The sequence below is a fragment of the Monodelphis domestica genome, chromosome 7 (assembly GCF_027887165.1).
Source record: "Monodelphis domestica isolate mMonDom1 chromosome 7, mMonDom1.pri, whole genome shotgun sequence".
In the NCBI taxonomy this organism is placed as follows: Eukaryota; Metazoa; Chordata; class Mammalia; order Didelphimorphia; family Didelphidae; genus Monodelphis; species Monodelphis domestica.
Window position 1 is genome coordinate 111,070,471 of NC_077233.1, and position 16,034 is coordinate 111,086,504.

The 16,034-nt window shown below is 38.6% G+C and overlaps 1 protein-coding gene across 2 annotated transcripts in view; it reads left to right on the forward strand.

Moving 5' to 3' along the window:
• Positions 1–13,387, forward strand: part of SAXO1 (stabilizer of axonemal microtubules 1) — a 110,307-nt gene extending 96,920 nt beyond the window's left edge. For both annotated transcript variants that reach the window (XM_007499614.3, XM_007499615.3), the window contains 2 exons: positions 4,897–5,099; positions 11,966–13,387. In XM_007499614.3, coding sequence (XP_007499676.1) covers positions 4,897–5,099; positions 11,966–12,978 — 1,216 coding nt within the window. In that variant the 3' untranslated portion in view covers positions 12,979–13,387. The remainder of the gene's footprint in view (positions 1–4,896; positions 5,100–11,965) is intronic.
• Positions 13,388–16,034: the final 2,647 nt, after the last annotated feature.

Below are 16,034 nucleotides of genomic sequence, written 5' to 3' on the forward strand. Positions count from 1 at the left end.
ATTAAGTGACCTTCCCTTAGTCATATAGCTAGTGAGTATCAGAGGCAGGATGTGAATGAATCTTTCTGACTCCAAGTCTACATTCCTTCTGCTACACCATATCTTTGAATATTTCCTTTTTTTTAGGTCTTAATACCTAGTGAATACGTGGGAAGGACTGGCTGAAAATTGTATTTGAGCAATATAAGCTAGATAGTATGGCCACTGCAAAGTGGGTCAGAACCCTGCACAATGGAAAGGACACAGGATTTGGAATCAAAGGACCTAAGTAATTCCAGTATTGATTCTGCTACTACTTACTGTAGTTATTTCAGGCAAGTCCCTTAACCTCTCTGGGCTCTGCTCATCTGTAAAATGAGAGGGTTAGATTAAATAATGCTTAAAATTTCCTTAAACTCTAAAACCTTATGAACTAAAGGTATGAGTGACAACTGAGAAAATAGAACCATTTTATTTGTTTTATTTATATTTATATTATTAATGGTTTTTGTTATTAATTTAGTTCTTTTGTGGTCTATAGGATATACTATATTTTATGACCAATGGGGATAGAAGTTGTTATAACTCAATATATGTTTAGCTAATGTCTTTGAAAGGGAAGAATTTGGACATTCATGAGCCAGGCTTAAGATGATACTGTTCAGAGATATTTTTGTTGAAGAGAGAAAGCTATTTGGCTTTGGTAAATTAAAATGTTTGTATTTCTTCGAAGATACTTTCATTTTATACTTCTTGCTTTTCACTTCAGGGAAGGAGATTTGGTTAAAACTTCATTTACTAAGGACAGAAGACCTTTTCTGGACAAACACTTACATTTGGAAAGACTCCTCAGATCCACAATTCTTGAATTTCCTAATTGTTGTTCTTTGTTTTTTTAAACCCTTACCTTCCACCTTAGAATCAATACTGTGTACTGGTTCCAAGGCAGAAGAGCGGTAAGAGTTAGGCAAGGGGGTTAAGTGACTTGCCCAGGGACACACAGCTGGGAAGTGTCTGAGGTCAGATTTGAACCTAGGACCTCCCATCTCTAGGCCTGACTCTCAAATCCACTGAGCTACTCAGTTGTCCCCTGTTCTTTGTTTCAATGATTAATTTATTCTCCATCTTCACTTGTAATTGTTAACTATTCAACATAACAACTTTATGAGAGAATATAAATACTAAAGAATTTTATAGGTGCCATGTTTTACAGACAATTCTAGGTTAGAGTGAATACATTGATTCTGAATTCTATGCTCTGCACCATAGGGTCATTCAAGGTGGTTAGATTCATCTTCCTGAGTTCAAATTTGGCTTCAGACATTTACTAATTGTGTGACCCTGGGCAACTCACTTAACTCTATTTCCCTCAATTTCCTCATTTGTAAAATGAGCTGGAAAAGGAAATGGCAAACCACTCCAGTGTCTTTGCCAAGACAACCCCAAAAGAAATCATGAAGAGTCAGACACAACTAAAATGACAGAACAACAAAATGCCTGGAAAACATATAACAGAGAACACCTCTGTTATAGATAAAATAGAATATTTTATAGTTGTCAGCATTCTTTACAAAGATTTGTTGGGTATTTCTGAATTAGAATGAATATATTGACTCTTAATCCTATTTTCTGTACCATAGAATCATTATGTATTTGAGGCCACCCATATCTAGGAAATGTATAGTAGAGAATATCCCCATGCTATCTAGGGAATGAACAATACAATGCAATGATTTTCCCCCTTTCATTTCTTGCACTTAGGATCTTCTGATATTTCCCACCTTGGATGTGAAATGGAACAGAGCAGTAACTCTGACTTATTTGAATGATATGTTTATATAGGGATGTGTGGTCCAATGCTGCCTTCAAACTCAACTCAGAGACTTCTTAAAATGGAGATTCCACTTCCTTCTCATGTACCCCTTCTAGTGTTGACATTTTTGACAGACAACAGCTTTTCTCTCTAATTTAAGCTGAAAAGCAGTTTTATTTATGTATTCTCTAAACAGGACTACATTACAGGAAGTTTCACTACTTGGTATTTGCCTAGGTAGTGACCTCAAGGTCACATCATTGATATTTTCACTGCTGTATCTAATTATAATGTTGAATTGAAGCCAGTATAAGATACTTGTACACAAAGTAGTGCTATATGGACTATTCTGTACATTTGGGGTACCCATTTCCCACCCTCAAAGATTTATACATAAAATCATTTTCCAGATGCTACAATGCACATAGCTGCCCATTTTATATTTTTCTGACAATGCAAAAGAAGTACCTGGCATTGTACTGTATGAATTAGAGGCATTTTTGATGGCCATAGTATCTGTTTTAAACTCTAGCCTGGGACTGTAAAAGGAGTTCAATGAAAATGTCTCATGTCTCTCTTCCCCCATCCCTAGAGAGATGAATTTCCCCCCTGCCTCATCTTCCCTTTTTCCCACCCTCAATGTTTCCAGGACTTGGTTTTGGTTTATTGACAAGTATGTGAATAAATCTGTGTAAGACAGATTACAGTAGAGCATGTTAACTTTGCTAGTCAAGCATGGTTTAGAGTAATGCTGCCGCTCCAGATTTTGTCCAGGAAATACATTTTATTGGTGTTTGGTCCTAATGTTTTCCTGTCCGGAAACCTTCCCCTTTGGCTGAGCTGCTATGGAATGCACTGTCAAGGGGAATCTGCTTTCCTCTGACCCAGTTGGATGTATGTTCTCTAGGTGATAGATGTTCAAAAGTAAGGTAGAATATGTATGTGTGTGTGTGTGTGTGTGTGTGTGTACATGCATGCACAATTGTATTTTTTAAAGTTTAAATGTAAAAGGAAGGAGAATTTGAAGCCACAACTTGCACAAGGCCATGTGTGTTTGGGTGCTGGTAGATAACATATACCAATCCTCTCCGGATTTTATTCTTTTAAATTTTGTGATGGTTGTTAGTGAAGGATGGGGATGGAGGGAGAGTTGACATTTTTTAGATGTAAATGTCACATATTTTCTACCCACTGACCTCCTTGAAAATAATACTTTGTTTAGAGTCAGAAGACTTGGGTTCAGATGTTGGTTCTTCTACTTGCTGTGTAAATTTGGTTAAGTCATAACTTCTCTGCTTCACTTTCCTCATCTTTAAAATGAAAGATTTATACTAGACGACCTTTAAGATCCCATCCAGCTCTAAATCTTATGCTCTTATGATCCCTTGTGCTCTAAAATGTGGATGGATAATGCTTGAAACCATAGCTACAGAAATGAGGGCTTAGTTCCTTGATTTATTACACCACTAATTTCACCCTGATTTTGGGAAAAAATATAATATCAACTTGCTGAGTATATGGATTCTAGAAACATATGTTGTTTCTTCTGTCTGAATGACCTCTTCCTGTCCTTCAAGGTGCAGCTCAAGTCCTACCTCTTCCATAAAATCCTACCCAACAGCACTCCACCTTGCCTGGCTGTCCCAACCCACTTTGAGCTCTCCCTTCTCAGAACTTTTATAGCACGTAGAGCCTCCACTTTCATTTGAGGTTTCAGCCATATATTGCCTTGCATAACAGCTTCTGTGAATTAACTCTCCCAAGCCCTCATTTTCGCTGGTAAGCTAAGTTCTCAGAGGGTGGTTGGCTATTTCTTCCTTTAGGGTTCCAGGGCTGATTCTTAGCCTGAAGGCTTGTAGTTTTGAACTCTGATGTGTGTGTGTGTGTCATCCTTTATCAATTATAACTAGTTGAAGTCAATTATCTTTTCCAAAGGGATTTCTATTGAGAAAGTATAGCAATGACGGAAGTCCAAAAATAGCCCCTCTACCTCAAGCCAGAGAGGTGAATTCTTCCCTGGGAAGAGTGGGCTTAACTAGAAGCACACAGTTACTCAGATACATATGGGGAATATGCTGAGGTGAAAGTTACCTTAGGTTTCCTGGCCCTGGAAATTCTTTTCTACCTTCCTCGAGTGTCCATCATTGCAGCAGGACCTGAGTCTCATGAGGAGCTCCTCTTGAGGAGTGACCTTCTTGCCCTAGCCCAGCAGTAACTTGTCAGCTGAACCGAGGTAAGCAGGTTACTCCTCAGAGCTGGGTCTTCACCACATTGAACTACTGTTGCTGCTATGGCTCCAGGGGGAACTAATGGCTCTTCTGAGCTTCAGAAATGCATAGAATCATAGCCTTGTGCATTCTCTCTCCAGGAACTCCTTTACTTGTGATCAGGAAAGAATAAACACAAAAGAACCCAGAGAAATGGAGTTACTCAGGAACATGTGGTTGCTTGATGGGAGATATGGCAGCCTCCCATCTACCAGTGGCTTATAGTAATATCCACCTTACTAGAAAGCCACCTGGAAAGAGAGTGAAAGATCATTTGCTGAACCTTTTGCATGTACCTTTAGGTCCAACTAATGAGATGATTCTTTTGTCACTACAATTCCCAAGTTACTTATGATCAGAAGACTCATCAAACCTCCACATGTTAGATGGAAACCAAATGGGGAATAATGCAACAATTCCAAGTATTTGGTTCTCAAATATTACCATTACATTTGTTTCTGTTTTTTTTTCTATATATGCTATAGACACGGAGCAGCCATATATGTCAATAATTTTTTTAAATTAGAAAGATGAGTTTTCCCAATTAAAATTGGAATTTCCCAAGGGTAAACTTTATACCCTTCTAATTCTTTGATACTTCTATATAGTGACTAGCATAATCCTGTATACATCCTTGTAGAACATGAGCCTATTGAGGATAGGAAATATTAGTCATTTTACTTTTTTTATAATCTCTTCTTCCTAGCACAGTACACAGTAGGCACTTAAAGGTACACATTAAATTGAATTAAATAAATATTGAATTTTAAGTAGTAGAAATCACTAAGCCTTAGGTTTAAGTCAATCATGAAAGTAATATGTTCATTTTATTTATAGGAGAGATTATGGTCCTCACAGAGTATTACCAGTGAAGGTAAAGCCACCCGATCAGCATCTTCCAAATGAAGAGAATATGGATATGACCACAACATATAAACAGGATTTTAACCCCTACCCTGTCTGTCGAGTAGATCCTTTCAGACCACGTGAAAACAGGCATCAATGTAAAGACAAGATGGAATCTCTGGCCACATATAAAGGTATGATCGTGCCATCATTTTTTTGGGGGGGGGGAGAAGTTCACTCACCAGGTCATTCTGTTTAGGTAAAAAAAAATTACTGACATACATGACTATTCCAGAGAGGCAGCTTGGTATGGTGTGAATGGAGAGTGAGGAAAACCTGCTTCAAGTCCTGCCTTTGACAAGGCCTGTCCTGTGTACCACTGGGCAAGGCAATAAGGACCCTAAGAATGTGAATTGCAGAGAAATTACTGAGGATAGAGGAGAGGGGATGGGAGAAATAGATAGATAAAGAAGAGGGGATTTCCTCATAAGGATATCCCTATACTAACAAAATAGAGACAAATCAAAAAAGTTGTCCTTAATTTGCTTCATCTTCAAGAGAATATTTCAGGTTCAAGTTCACATTTATTAATATGTACCTGATATAATGATTTTTAATGATGTAAACTCCTTGTTGCTACCTCTATCAGATTTAAGTCTGGACCAAATAAGCATGCTATGACAACAACACTCTCTAAATACTGAGCACCCATGAACAGGGAATATTATTTTCATTAAACAAATTTTATAGCCACGTTACCCTGACATGTATGTAATAATATGAATAATCATTATTGTGCTACCTAAGTAAATGGGCACATTTAGTGTTAAAGACTCAAGTTGAACTTCTTTTACTTTCTAGCTGTGTAGTCTTGGGCAAGTCACTTTCTAAGTAAGTAGCTCAATAATGTTTATACATTCATAGTTAAAAAACAACCAAAGTAAGTTTGATTGAGTTTGGGAGTAGGAGGGGGTCAATTCTGTTTTTATCACATCTCCTGTGACTTCACACATTCACATTGGAAATAGAAATCATTCCGAGATTTAGAGGTAATGTGGTAGAATGAATAGACTCCTGGACTTAAAATCAAGAGCATCTGGATTTCAACCCCACCTCATATACTTACTGGCTTTGTGAACTTGGGGAACTCTTTTAAATCTTCCTGGGATCAGTTGTCTCATCTGTAAAATGAAGAGGTCTAACTCAATGACCTCTAATATCCCTTCCAGTTCAAATTTATGATCCTGTCTCTGCTGCTTGTCTCCAACTCTAAGTCAAAAGCAAGGACTCCGATGCCCTTCTCTTCAGGTCTTATCACTTAAAGAGGACTCAATTCAAAAAGGAAATGTGGATCTGTCTGTAGTCTCACCTCATGGCTGTCTCACAGACACTTAGTGTACATAACAAGACTCAACCTCTTTCACTAAATTTAGTATTAAAGACTCAAATTCATACCCTCTTTCTTCTTGGATCTTGGGCATGCCACTTTCTAAGTCTGTTCTTCAACTTCCTCATTTAATAAAACTAGGGGGTTAATTGAGATGTTCAATAAGGTCCTTCCTAGCTATAAATGATATGATTGAATGATCCCCCTGATCTATTTCCTGAGCCTCAAAAGTTGTCTTAGGGAATTATTTTGCCTTAGGTCAAAGCAGCTTTTGGGTCCCTAAAGTTTAACTCATTGTTAGGGAAATCTATTAAATATTTTTTAAAATGTATGATAACATTTTCCAAAAAATGTATCAAGATACTTAAAAAATAACCCTTACCTTCTCTTAGAATAAATACTAAGTATTGATCCTGTATAAATGGAGATTTTGAACCCTAGACTTCATTCCCCAGAAGTCCTTGGTATTTCCCAGAATTCCCTATAATCTCTCCTGAATCTCCATGTTGGCAGATCACAATGGGTATTTAAATGACAGTAATGCCTCCCACATACTCTTCCTTTGCAAATGATGCAGCAAGTATAGTGGTAAACTAAGTGGGGATATTAAATGGGCTAATCAGACATGGTCACGTGGTTTTTATTTTGTATCTTCTTTATTCCTTGATGTCTAATGATCCTTAATAAACCTCATAAAATATAATATTTTTATTATTAGAGATATAATTTAATTTTTACAGTCCCAAGGCAGAAGAGCAACAAGTCTAGGCAACTGGGGTTAAGTAACTTGCCCAAGATCACACAGCTAGGAAGTGTCTGATTTGAACCCAGGACTTCCTGACAAAAGCTGGCTCTTGATCCTCTGAGCCCTCCTAGTTGCCTCTATTAAGATACTTTCAAAGTAAATATATAGAGCTGAGAGATCCAAGCTCTATTTCAGATAATATATGTGAAAAGTTGCTATATGAACCCTTGCTTGGAAAATTTACAAGGTGGCGGGGAGTCCATCATTTAAAAATCATTCTTAGCTGTGTAACATTGCCGTTTATTCTTTTCCTTCTTTCTACCAGAGAGTTTTCTTTTTTCTCCTTTTTTGTTTGGTTACAGATCTAGTTTAGCTTGTTTTGGAAGAATATGATACATTCTTTCCAACGACCTTGCATGTAAGTGTTAGATTAGCACAGAGAAAAGCTCCTTGAGCTTCCCAGTCCTGGTGCTTCCTAGAGGTTCAGGTGAGAGGACAGATACAATCAAAGCAGTCCCTAAAGCTACTGAGCATAGGAGACTGTAGCTTACGTGTTGGGAGAGTATTCAGGTTGACATTCCATGGGTTAGTCTTCCTTTTCTTTATGTGAGTGCTCACATGTGGTCAAAAGTGTAACCCCAATTTTAGAAGGTGTTCAGGGACCCTTCTGACCTTATCTTATTACTTTATCACGGAGTCAGGTGACTTTTCTGTTACAATGCTTTTGCTGCATTAGTAATTTCCCTTCCAACTTCACTATTTTATGGCACGACTTTTTCCTCCTTCCAAGTGGGGATTTAAAAAGGTAGCAGAGGGAGAAAGACAAAGATCATTAAAAGCTTCATTTCTTATAGGCAATATGTATGGGAGTTCTGCCTACATATTCACTCCCTTTACATTTATTCCATAGGAACCATATGTAAATTTTTCCCTTTATCACTGTTAGGGTCAGCACCTTTCCTGGAGTTTAGGAACGCCAGTAAAGTGCACTGGAGCAGCATTTGGTTGTAATTTGTGGTATTTTCAAAACAACGTGCAATTGGAAGGATGTAGAGTATAATTATTTAGTGCTCTGGTCTATACTGAACTTTTTGTTCAGTCATGTCCGACTCTTTATGATTCCATTTGGAGTTTTCTTGGCAAAGATCCTGGGGAGGTTTGTAGTGCCTTCTCCAGCTCACTTTACAGAAGAAGAAACTGAGGCAAATGAGATTAAATGGATTTAGTCACCCAGCTAGTGTTTGAATCTGAATTTGAACACTAGTCTTCTGGACTCCAGCCTCCAACCCTCCTTGCATTTTGTCTACCACTTCACCTAGCTGCCCCTTCTCTGAGCTATTTTCTTTAAAAAAAAAATCTACTGTGTAGACAAGGAAGTTCCTCCTCAATACCGTCCCTCCAAACCACTTAAGAAAGGGTGGTTTTTCTTAATACTTATTCGGTGTCTTGGCTTTACTGAACTCCTTTAGGTGAATGGTTTTTACTGTGAAATTGCTTAAGCTTCCAGGAACTCAGTGCCAGAGTCCATCACAACTTTTTTTTTGCATATGAAATAGTAGAATAGAAGAACAGTACATGCTATGGCTCTCAGTTTAGGAACTTGCTTTTTAAACACACCATCTATCACGTGGGGAGGCCTGTAAAGTTCCCCATGTCCTTCCTGTTACATCTAGGGAGTGTGTAGGGATCCACAAGCCTATCACCCCATTTGACTGTCATCTCAGTTGATTGTGTTGAAGTCTGCCCATGGAACATGTGGTTTGGATTCTGGAGAAGGTCCCTGCTCAATTCACCCTAATGCTTTCAAGATGCTGATGTAACCATTAATTTCTCTGGGAAAAGGATTAGGCTTTCAATTAAAATGTAGCATATTTTGAATACATAGTAGTCTCGTTGGCCTAAAATAAACTTCGAGTGTGTCAAGAGGCTCTGCACACGTGCAGCTGGATAAAACCAAAGTTTCCCATCCCATGCTTTTTCTCTTAAGTAAGGCAGTAAGCTCAGGCAATTCCCAACAGAGTCACATAGAGTGATGTCAGAACTTTGGAGTTTCAGGGAGTTCACTTGGGTTCAGATCAGTTATTTCAAGCCTGATAATTTATGAGAAATTTATCTGAAATTCTGACACCTTATACAGCCCTACAGTTCCCTGTAGCCCTGGACTCATTCGGGAACCTTAGGAGACTGATCCAATGTCTTCTTTCCACGTTTCCTTATAGGCTGTCTGTGTCCAACTCTTCCCAACAAATTTCCTCCTTTTGGAGCTCTTTTATTGGAAAGTCTGTGTGAGGGCCCAGAAAGAAGAAAATCATTCCAGTGTAGCCATTTGAATTCTTGTGTGTGCGTTAGGAAACTTTGCTAGTAGGATGTCTTAAAATGTGACCTTGGGTAAGTCATCAAACTTGGCTTTGCCTAAGTTTCCTTATATATACAATGGGATTAGACTAGATGGTATATGAGGTCCCTTTAGCTCTAACAATCTTAATTCTATGATTCCTTAAACTTTGGATTTTTAGGAGTCTTAAGACTTAAAAAAAAAATCTTAACTTCGTCTTAGAATCACTACTGTGTATTGGTTCCAAAGCAGAAGAGCAGTAAGGGCTGGGCAATGGGGGTTAAATGACTTTCCCAGGGCCACCCAGTGAGGAAGTCTTATGACCTTTTGATTTACAACTTAGTGGGGCCCCCCAAGAGACCTTGGATATAAGTGAAGGTCTTCTGTTGCACACAGGATGACAGTGAGGAAGTTACAGTGCTTAAATACTCATTGCCATTTTTCTTTAACTCTCTTTTCTTAGTCACTTTAAGAACCTGTTAAATGTGTTCTTGTATACACTTTGAGATAGGAGTACCTTCTGGCTTATGACCTTGGAAATAGTGGCACCTCCGTTAATGTCCTTTGAATGACCAGACTGGGGTTAATCAGAGACATTTTGCATATGAAGTTGCACAGCAGGGCTCTGATTGTCTTTCCTAGAGAGACAATGAGAAAGAGTACTAGACGAGTCAGAAAACCTGAAATCAATTTGTAGCTCTTCTACATATTAGCTGCATAGACTACATGCAAGCTTCTTAAGCTTGCCTAGCCTCAGTCTCTACTTTATAAAATGGGGGTGATAATCTTTGCATTCTCTTATGATGTTGTCATGGTGATTTAACAAGGAGTTGATAAAAATGCTATAAAATACTAAAGAAATGTCAGCTGCTGCCATTTTTGTTATAAAAGAGATAGGAGACATTCATTTCTTCCAGCCTTCTCCAAGAGGACCTGAATTCAGATCTGGCCACTTTCTAGGTGTATGACCTAGGCCAAGTCACTTAACCTCTTCTGCTTCAGTTTCCATAGCTGTAAAATGAGGATTCGACTAGCACCTACCTCATAGAGCTGTTCTGAGGATCAAATGAGATGTCATTTGCATAGCCCTTCGTTTAGTGGCAGGTCCATCGCAGGCATTTAATAAATTCTCCTTCCTTTCCCTTCTTCCCCTTCCCTTTCCCATTTGTATAGCAAAAACACAAGCAACAATGAGAAACCAAATAAATTCTTGAGATATTGAAGATCGATATATGAAATTCACACCTGTAATTGACTTAAAATTTATGAGCAACTATATTGAAAAATGTTTCTATTCCTTCTCCATTAATGCATAATTCAATAATGTTAGATAGAAGGTATAGGACACTACAGTTTATAAGCACATTGGTTCATTTGATCTTCACAAAATAAGGCAGTCAAGGCAGGGGCATATGTTGTTTATTCTCATTTTACAGATGAAGAAACAGAGGCCTGAGTTAATTTTATAGATGGGGAAACTGAAGTACTGCCATAATCACATCCTTCCTCTACTTGAAAAAACTTTACGTAGTTCCCCAGTGCATCTTGAATCAAGCAGAAATGACCGCTTCTAGAATTTAAGGTCCGCTATAATTTATCTAGCCTTATCTTAAAGGCTCAACTAATACACCACATCTTTTCTCCCCCAACCCCTTCCCATGTGCAAAAATGAGCTCTCCCTCCTCAAGTTTCTCCTTTTTTGCCTGAACCCATTCTTTGTCTGGCACAGCGCCTTACATATATCAGACCCTTAATAAATGTTATTGAAATTTAACTGAATTGTCTAACTAAGGTGTCAATATTATTTGGCACTTGCTATTCCCTGCCCCTATTAGACTCTAATATGGCCCTCGACAATAAGGTCTGGGTCACAGCTATCTTAGGGCTAATGACTCACACAGAGCAAACAGCAGTGAAGTAGATTCCTCAAGGCCCCGAAGAGCTAGTATGAAGCTGAGGCAAGATCAAAACCGGAGTCTTTTGACTTTGAAACCATCATTCATGCCAGTTCACCAAGCTGCTCTTTCAAGATTGCGATTACTATCGAGTGGTTATCATCATCATCATCATCATCATCATCATCATCATCATCATCATCATCATCATCATCATCATCTATATGTAAGGGGAGTGCAGCAGTATGAGAAATTAAGCTGTCCTTTTATCAGAAATGTCGCATGGGGGCAGCTGGGTTGCAGAGTGGCTAGAGAATGGGATCTGGAGTTGGGAGGACTTGGGTTCAAATATGGCTTCAGATGCTTCTCAGGTATGTGACCCTGGTCAAGTCACTCAACCTGGTTTCCCAGCCCTTACCACTTTTCTGCCTTAGAATGCCTTCTTAACATCAATTTGAAGATAAGATTTAAAAAAAATGTCATATAGTTGAAATACGAAGTCCTTCATTCAACTAGGGGCTGGGTAACCTTGTATTTTAGGTAACATAAATATATTTGGGAATAGATGACTCATTTTCAGTCCCATATGTGTGTCTACATAGCAGTCATATATCTATATATTTGTGTATACATCCATCCATGCATAGAGACTGTGCGTGGCAGGAAATATGACCTGTGCCGATTTGTTTTCATTTCAGTTGATTACGTGCCCTGGAACCAACCGAAACGTGAGCTAATAAAGCCAGATCAGTCCTATCGCCCAGCAGCCACGAAGTTTGACTACAGAACCACTCACCAGGATGACTTCCCCTTCAAGGGCCTAGTGACCACAACGAGTTGCAAGCCTCATTACTCCACCAAGATGTGCAGCATCCCCCTAGAGGACTTGACCAACTATAAGCTGAATTATGTGGCACATCCACTAGAGAAGCGAGTTCCAATGGACACCAACAAGTTCAAGCCCTGTGAGATCCCCTTTGAAAGCATCACTACTCACAAGGAGGCCTTTAGGGGCCTGGCTGGGGAGCCTGCCAAGTCCCTGAAACCCAACCCCAAGGTTAGCAGTTGTGACACTCCCTTCTGTAATATAACTGAGTTTCGGGAAAAGTACCAAGTGTGGCCGATACCCCCGATGTACTCTCGGCCCCCCGTGACTTATTCTGCCCCTGAAGAGAAGATGGACCTCATGACAACGGTGCAGGCTCACTACACTTATCAGAAAGGGGGCCCTGCCCAGTGCTGCCGTCCTGTGATGCCACCCATGAAATCGGGGCGCTTTGAAGGCTCCACTACCAACAGAGATGACTTCAAGCAATGGCCCACTAACAAGCAGGAGTCCTTTAAGCCCATCCCTCAGCTAAACTTGTCCAAGGAGCCCATGGATTGCCTCACTACTACCAAGACCTTCTTTGTGCCTCATCCACCAATTGCCACAAAGAGCTGTAAACCTCTTATTTCCCCTCAACGGTGTCAGGCCACTGTGACAGGAGAAACAACTTACAACATCAGCTTTACTCCTAAGGAGCCAGTGAAGTGCCTTGCTTCATATCCTGAGCCACCAGGCTACACATTTGATGAAGTAGATGCATTTGGCCACAGGATGTATCGCCCTGTGTCCCTTACTGACCAACTTGGTTCAAGGAAGAATAGTTGCCTTTCTGCAACTAGACCAGATGGTTCCAACCAAAGGGAGCTAGCAGTATCAGCCTGATTTTTTTTTCTTTTTTGAAAAAATTTCCCAAAAATTTTTCTAAAATTCACAGTACTTATGACACAGACTGCTGAGATTTATTTCTCGAAAAACTCTGACCTTCTCCATCATTCCCAGGAATTAGTTCCTGCTGGAAAATCTAAATAAATGAGAATCAATCTACTTTAGGAAAATGACAGTTAATCACTGATGATTGACTAATTTCCTCTCTTGACCCTCCCTCCCTCCCTCCAACTCCACTTTTCCCAAACCCCTAATTTCCTTGTGTTTCTTAAAGATAGAGCTGGTTCTCTCAGAAGCTAATTTCTTACATTTGAACCTCTTATGGTGGTTCAACCATTGTATTGATAATGCAAATAGACTTGAATACTGACAAGGTTGATGAATAAAACATATTTTGGGGAATTGACTTTTTAAAGTGATGTATCTCTTCACATATATATTTTACAGGTATTAGAATATGGGGGAAAATCGACACTTTGAAACTAAGAAAATTGAATGGTGACCTATGTAGCTCATAGCTTGAGTTTTGAATGAGCCCTTATACTTATAGCCAGATATATTGCTGGGGACAGGCTTGAAAGTCGGTTATCCCAAGTCCTAGAGCACTGCTTTTTCCATTAGACCAGAGCTTTACTACCTTTTTTCCTTTCATGGATCAGGGGATCATAATTTAAAGGTGGAATGGCATCATTTGGAAACCCAGAACTAGACTCTGCCAATCTCTGGGAAAGCTGCCAGCTCACCCTAATATGCCAACGTTGGAAGTTGGAGGAGAGCGCCATCATGGTTATCACACAGGGATGTGTCTTGAACGAACAGGAATGATGCCCTTTACTTTCTATTTGGGTTCTGGGATTACATAAGGCTAATTAATTAGGCAGCTGGTAGCTCAGTGGATAGAGCACTGAGCGCCCCAAGTCAGGAAAATCTTAGTTCAAAGTTTAACTCAGACACTAATTAATTGTGTGACTTCAGTCAAGTCACTTAGTCTCTTTTTGTTTCTGCAAAATGGGGATAATAATAGCACCTACCTCCCAGGATCATTATGAAGATCAAATGAGGTAATAATTGTAAAGTGACTTAACACAGTGTCTGGCACATGTACATTCTATGTAAATGTTATGATTATTAGTAGTTATTATTGTTGAGTTTTCCTTTTTAAAATGAAAAAACTCTGCTTTTTATTATGAAACAAACATTAACAAACACAAATACTTCAGTGCACAATGAATCTGCCAGTTACTAACACCTTTTTTATTATTATGAAAAATGTTGATTGATGGTTATTTATGAAATTGTGGACTTGTTAGAAAATGATTTTTATTTTTTTAAAAAGTATAATAAATTCAGCATAGTAGTAATAACATTTTCAAAGAAATTTTGATACTCCTGGCAAAAAGAATTCATTAAGAACTTATTCAAGAATTGAGATACAATATAGGGTAATATGAGTGTTAGACTTTGAATTGAGAAACAAGCGTTCAGATCCTGGCTCTAGTTAACAATGGGCCCATGGCAAGTCAATTTGCCTCTGCCAAATGTCAACTTATTTTTTTTATGGAATGAGGATAATACTTGTACTAGCTACCTCACAGGGTTGTGACAAAAATGCCTTTTAAGGTCTGAAGTGCTATAAAAATTAAGAGTTTTTTAAAAATTATTTTTAGGTTGTTCAAATGAACAACCTGGGGATGTAGTGAAAGAAAATTGATCATCAACTGGAATAATTTTCTTTTTAATTAGCTTTTTTTTTTAAATTAGGAGGAATACACTAGAAGAAAGAAACCAATAGGTTTTATTGCTTAATTACTTTTAAGGTGGATAGGATCACCTCAGATATGCCTATTATTGTATTTCAGTAATACTTATGGGAAATATTTTATTTTGGAAGAGGTTGTGGTGGCATGTCAGGCTAGAGGAAGCCACTCCAAAGCTCTTTAGAATGATCTTTTGCTATTACCTCCCATAATGTTTGTGAGTTATCTATCCCTTTTATAATTTCCGAAGTATAGCAGTTCTTTTCACTTAAGACTCACCAACTTTTGGGCCGTTTTAGTTTAGCTTCAGTGTTCTGACCTTGGATCCTTACCACAGGTAAAACAAAATAAAACAAAAGTACTATCTAAGCACAAAGAGTGAGCGGGAATACTTTGACACTCAGAACCAGGACCCATAAATATTTAGGCAGGTTGGAAGACTAGGATAAATCTAATACAGTAAAATTCCACTGGAATAAAGTTATATATCTGGGTTCAAAAAATCAACTTCCTGAGTACAAGGTTTGAGGAATCATGGCTCCAGTGTTTATGTGAAAAGAGCTCGGGAAGTGTTAGTGAACATAGGAGTGAGCAATAAAATGTGATTGCCAAGTCAATCCCATATTAAAAAAAATTAAATTCCTCTTAGTCAATAAGCATTACATTCCTACTATGAGCTAGGCACTGTGCTAAGTGCTGGGAATACAAAGAAAGGTGAAAGGCAGTCCCTGTTCTCAAGGTGTTCACATTCTAATACAAGGCACGGCGCTAGGTACTAGGGATACATGCAAAAATAAAAACTGAGACATAGTCCTCACTCTGAGTTTATACTCTAGTAGGGGGATAGAACAAATACTTAAATAACCATGAAACGAGTATAAATATGGTAAGTGCCTAGTACAAAGTTGGCAGAAAAGGATGAGAGATTTGAGAAAAGGGAAGGGTAAGCGGGTTAGACTTGATTGAAGAGGTTGAACTTATGTCATTCTTTTAAAATATGGAAGAAATAGTTGCCTATGTTAAGCATTTCCACTTCATGTGTTGGGTATTATCTACATACCTACATGGCATAAGGATAGAGCAGAATAAGACTAGGGAAGAGTTAGTATTTATATTTGGCTAGAAAGTAGAGTCCAGAGGGGGGGGGGGGCTCATTAGCCACACCTAGAGCAATGAGTGGAAGTTTTATGTGTGCAGATTTTGCCTAGATAGAAGTAATAACATTCATTAGTAGAGTTGTCCAAAAGTAAAATTGGATATTTTAGGAGATAATCCATCACTGGAGGTCTATAAGTC